Source organism: Gekko japonicus, unplaced genomic scaffold (genome assembly GCF_001447785.1).
Source record: "Gekko japonicus isolate JY-2015 unplaced genomic scaffold, Gekko_japonicus_V1.1 scaffold3722, whole genome shotgun sequence".
Classification (NCBI taxonomy): Eukaryota; Metazoa; Chordata; class Lepidosauria; order Squamata; family Gekkonidae; genus Gekko; species Gekko japonicus.
The window spans coordinates 50613-56430 of record NW_015171612.1 but is presented as its reverse complement, the minus strand read 5'-3'; the positions used below and the strand labels follow the sequence as shown (position 1 = coordinate 56430).

General features: G+C 48.3%; 1 protein-coding gene across 1 annotated transcript in view; it reads left to right on the top strand.

Annotated features, from left to right (window-relative positions):
• Window positions 1-5818, top strand: part of ABCA3 (ATP binding cassette subfamily A member 3) — a 92969-nt gene that overhangs the window by 61713 nt on the left and 25438 nt on the right. Inside the window, exons 17-19 of the mRNA XM_015419928.1 lie at window positions 62-254; window positions 3250-3553; window positions 4470-4743. Of these exons, the coding sequence (XP_015275414.1) occupies window positions 62-254; window positions 3250-3553; window positions 4470-4743 (771 nt within the window). The remainder of the gene's footprint in view (window positions 1-61; window positions 255-3249; window positions 3554-4469; window positions 4744-5818) is intronic.

The window sequence follows — 5818 nt, the reverse complement described above, 5'->3', positions numbered from 1 at the left end:
TCCTTCCTTCCTTCCTTCCTTCCTTCCTTCCTTCCTTCCTTCCTTCCTTCCTTCCTTGCAGGGTGGGCAAGCTGGTGGACTCCTCCATGGACCTCCAGGCCATCCAGCTGCCGGCTCTGCAGTACCAGCACGAGCGGCGGTCCAACGACTGGGCCATGGATGACTCCAGCAGTCTGAGTGGAATGACGGATGCGACGGACGACAGCGGGGCCCTCATCACGGAAGACTGCTCCAACGTGAAGCTGAACACCGGGGTATGTGCCAACGGGTGCTCCGGGGCGACAGGGCCAGCAAGGGCAGGAGGAGGGCAAAAGGGGCAAATTTCCCATCAGGGCAGCCTTTTCAGGGCTGTACACTGCTGGCAGCCGGGGAGAAATGCTGTGCCTCCCCATGTCTTCTGAACGGGCAGATCGGGGAAAAGGTACACCTTCATTTGTTCTAAATTACAAAATCCTACCCTCTTGCACATTCTGGGGCACTCTAACCTACAGGTCCTATTTTCTATACCTTTTTCACACATTTAATATCCTTTTCCAGTTAGGATGGTTAAAAACTACACTGGAAGGACTTGTGCCTTATGTATAGTTTTGGACACACACAGCAGCCTTATATCGAATCAGACTCTGGGTCCACCAAAGTCAGTATTGTCTACTCAGACTGGCAGTGGCTCTCGGCTGGAGGTCTTTCCTAACACCTGCTGCCAGATCCTTTAACTGGAGGTGCCAGGGATTGGACCTGGGACCTTTTTCTTGCCAAGTAGATGCTCTACCAATAAGCCATTGCTCCCTCCCTCAATAAACCTACCCTTTCCTGCCCTTAGCCTCTCCACTTGTTCCTCTCCACTCTGGTTTCTCTTCAGATCGCATAAATCTTTCGCCTTTTACTAAAGATTTCCGTGGAGAGGAACATTTATGAGTGTTTCACATCACCTGAAACAACAAACAGCAACTCATTATAATACTGGAAATTTGTATTTTTGTATATTTGTATGACTTGATTACCACTAGTTTCTCCTACAATTATTATCAATCCAATCCAAATTCAAATACCTTTTATTGGCATACAATATTAGAAGCATTTACCAATAATACAATCCGAAAGAAATTATAAATATAGATCGTAGTGGCTATGTCAGGCCTAACTCAAGTTGTCACAAGCTAGATTTGACCATACAAAAGATGCCTGAATCATAAAATAAACTGGCATTCTAAACTTTTAAACTTAAGTGTTTAGACTTATAAATTAAGAATCATTAATATGATCAGGGTCACACTTCCGTTTTATAAAACCATGGAGAAACTTAGTGGTCAGTTCAATGATCTCCGGATCTTGTGAAGCAAGGAGAAATTGTACCTTGATTCTATCCGATTGGCCTGCTACCAACCTAAGGGGGGCTTCTATAAACTCCACTCGAATGTCATTTAACAATTTACAGTGTAAGAGTACGTGCTCAACAGTTTCTATTTCTCCTATTCTTCTACAATTATTACAATTTTGTGTGCACGCTTTGCAGTATTTTTTGCTTATCTTGGGTCATTTGTACTGCAAACCCCTTGTCTTGATGTGCCGGGGACCTTATGCTTGCCAAGCAGATACCCACCCACTGAGCCCCACAGCCCCTCCCGTAATCTTTCCCCAGACTTTTTTTTTAAAAAAAACACACAGTGAAAAGCCGATGGCTGTCTGTTGCTGGCTCTTCCTCCGCTAACAGCTACCAATCTACTTTTTCCCCTACCGGTGAAAAAAATGTACAACCCTTTGCTGGGCAAAGAGGGGCAGTCTGAAGGGGGTGACACAAACTAAGAGAAAAAGAGCGGGTCGGGAAAGGAATAAGCATCCCCACCCCTGTTTGCCCTTCCTTGACTCCTGATTTACAGCCCGCAGGTCAGCTTTTCCTTCTTGTAGAAGGTACACGGAATTCCCCGTAATATATTTGGCTGTCTGATTCTATTTTGTTTATCTGCTTCCTGATGGTTCCTAATTATTTATTTATTTATTTATTGTTTATTTATTTTTCGCATTTATACCCCGCCCTCCCCAATGGGCTCAGGGCGGCTAACAAGGGCAAGGTAAACCATGCCATAATTAAAACATAATATGCATAATAACTTAAAACATATAATACATTAAAACATCCAATACTTAAAAACAACGGTGCTCGAACCTCTGGTATCATAGGTCCAAAGATGGCATCGATACAGTTCCAGGTGGTCCTTCCAATGCTGTTTGCGCCCACAGGAGAACGGCTTAGATCTTCTTTGCAATATCCAGGTGCTTCCTCAGGGCCTCGTCAACCATGACGGTGATGGTATAGTAGGGGCGGCGGCGGCTCCTACTCAAAGGCCTGGCGGAAGAGCTCCGTCTTGCAGGCCAAGGAATAAGCATCCCCACCAATGTTCCCTCTAAGCTGTGGAGTCTTGTGAGCAAAAATTGTACTTTGTGAGCTCCTGGCATTGAAGTTGTGAGCGAGCGATTTGGCTGCTGCATCAATGAGTTTGTTCTGGAGCCCATCCCTTCCTGAGCTAAGACAAAAGTGGGTGAGCCGGAGGCTAAAAAACTGTGAGCTGGCTCACACTAACTCAGCTTAGAGGGAACACTGATCCCCACCCCTGTTTGCCCTTCCTTGACTCCTGATTTACAGCCCGCAGGCCAGCTTTTCCTTCTTGTAGAAGGTACATGGAATTCCCCGTAATACATTTGGCTGTCTGACTCTGGAACATCATTGCGCCGTAGACTGAAGCGATTTTGTTTATCTGCTTCCTGATGGCTCCTAATGTTGAGCTTGCTCTTTTCGCTGCCACAGTGTGTTGAGTCGGTATTTACAGTGACCCTTCTGTCATGTCCTTCAGCCCTTTCTCCTAAAGGGCTACAGCCTTTTTAGCCAATAAAACCCAAAGTCCTTGTGATCGTAATAGAAAACTAACCTGGATAGCCCAGGTAAGCTAAACGGGGCTGACCTTGGCAAGTATTTGGATGGGAGGCCTGCAACGCATACCAGGGCCGGGAGGCAGAGGCAGGCTATCGAGCCACTTCTCTGAATGTCTTCCGTGCCCCAGTAGGAGTCACCAGAGGTCACCATGACGGTCCAGTCATGGGCACACACACACATACACAAACGCCCAAAAAATGCAAAAATACCCCAAAACAAATAAGAAAACTCACTGATGGGTCTAAGTTAGATGCTCTATCAGTGGGGCCCCACCTTACGTATTCTGTACTTTTTTCTGCCTGCTCTCTGTGTGTTCCCAGTTCTACCTCTGCTGCCAGCAATTCTATGCCATGTTTATGAAGAGGGCTGTGTACACCTGGCGCAACTGGAAGATGGTGGCCGCACAATTCCTGGTGCCTCTGATTTTCACCGCCTTTGCCCTGATTGTAGCCAAGACCTTCCCGGGGCCTCGGGACTCTCCCCTGCTCCAGCTGGCCTTAAATCCCTACGGCCGGACTACAGTGCCTTTTTCAGTCTCGCCGGACTCCATCTTGGCCCAGCAGTTAGCAGCACAGTACTCGGATCTGGTTCGCAGTCAGCACCAATGGCCGCTGGAGGTGGCAAGTGAGTGGCGGGACTGGGGCAGACGAGAGATCAGATACTGCGTTTGAATGTCTCTTGGAGCAAGATGATGTTCCAGATGTTTTCTGTAGATAATACGCTAGAATGTTGGTTGTATGCAAGCCCCAAAGTCAGACCTGGGCTTAGCTGCTATGATGTCGCCACGTGTTCAAGAAGGGGAAAGCTCAGTCATGGAATGTTCATAATCACAGCAGCTGCTCAGTGGGAAATGCATTTGCCTGGTGCACGCTGCATATCTGGAGAACTGGGAAGACAGTGAAATTGAGGAACCGCGGGGGGTGGCAGAGGTGATGAGGTAGGAGGTGAATAACGGAAAACCTCACATCCAGCTTGACAACCCCCCACTTTTGTTCCAATGAGAACATTTCTAGTTCTCGTGGTTATAGAGAAAATCTTTCTCTGAAAAACATAGCAGTCTTTTGAGACTAGAAATTGTCTTAAGCAGGTCTTCCGCTGCCCAGCGGAAACCCTGCTTAGTAGCAGGGCTATTTTTGGGCAGGAACGCACAGGAACGGAGTTCCAGCTGGCTTCCAAGTTGGCCACGCCCAGCAGGATGCATTAGCATAATAGGCCACACCCAACAGCAGGAACTCATTAGGATTGGCTACATTAGGGGTGTGTGGCCTAACATGCAAAAGAGTTCCTGCTACAAAAAAGCCCTGGGTTTGGACAACAAACAAGGTAAACAGAATAAGAAGCAAAAGGTGGGCGTGGCTGGATGAGCACGCTTCTGGTAGCATGGGGGTGTGGCCTAATATGCCAATGAGCTGTGCTGACAGGGGTGTGGCCTCATATGCTAATGAGTTCCTGCTTTTGGGTGTGGCCTATTATGCTAATGAGTTCCTGCTGGGCTTTTTCTACAAAAAAAGCCCTGCTTAGTAGCTTGCTGTCATTGCAGGTGATCTGCAGGAGTACCTGATTTCTCAGGCAGCCGAAGAGGGGGGAGCATTCAACGAGCATTGCGTTGCAGCGGCTTCCTTCGAAGAGGCCGAGAATCAGACGTGGGTCACGGCGTTCTTCAACAACCAGGCCTACCACGCTTCCGCTGCCGCGCTGCTGCTGGCCGACAATGCTTTGCTGAAGCTACTGGTCGGCCCCAACGCCTCCATCACCGTGGCCAACTTCCCGCAGCCCCGCAATGTGACCGAGACTGCTAAGGACCAGCTCATGGAGTGAGTCTCCGTTTCTTTTGAAGCCCTTTTGCAAAAGAAGTCTGACTAAAGTTGACAGTCCTCCGGAATTTCTGTATGTTTAACGAGCCTGCTTGCCCTAAGAGATAACCTGAACCAGGGCTGTTTTTGGGCAGCAAGCCACAGGACCGGAGTGCCGGCTGGCTCCCAAGTTGGCCACGCCCAGCAGGAACTCATTAGCATAATAGGCCACACCCAACAGCAGGAACTCATTAGGATTGGCTACATTAGGGGTGTGTGGCCTAACATGCAAAGGAGTTCCTGCTACAAAAAAAGGCCCTGGGTTTTGGCAACAAACAAGGTAAACAGAATAAGAAGCAAACGGTGGGTGTGGCTGGATGACCACACTTCTGGTAACATGGGGGTGTGGCCTAATATGCTAATGAGCTATGCTGTCAGGGGTGTGGCCTAATAGGCTAATGAGTTCCTGCTGTTGGGTGTGGCCTATTATGCTAATGAGTTCCTGCTGGGTTTTTTCTACAAAAAGAGCCCTGAGAACTACTTATCTTGCAGCACTTGGGTGACCTAAAACCAGAGAACCAGGTCTCCCCTTCGTTATGCAAAAACTTTGTTTTCTGGTAACATGGGGGTGCAGCCTAATGTGCTAATGAGTTCCTGCTGTTGGGTGTGGCCTATTATGCTAATGAGCTCCTGCTGGGCTTTTTCTACAAAAAGAGCCCTGATTGAACTACTTATCTTGCAGCGCTTAGGTGACCTAAAACCAGAGAACCAGCTCTCCCCTTCGTTATGCAAAAACTTTGTCGTCTGACCCTCTGAGTGCAATTCTTACACAACCAGTTCAGGAGCTGTTTCAGCTTGAATGAGGGCTGGGATTAATCCAGAGAGGGAGAGTGAAAGGGGAGTCAGGCCACACCTGCACAACTCTTTGTTTGCAGGATTAGTGGCACTGCTGTGGGACACCGAACCCTCCGCGGTCCCTGCACCCCAGGCGCCCAGCAGTTCCTTCTGCTTCTTCACTGGGGACTGGTCTTACAAAGGTCCAGGGCTCTTTTTGTAGAAAAAGCCCAGCAGGAACTCATTAGCATAATAGGCCACA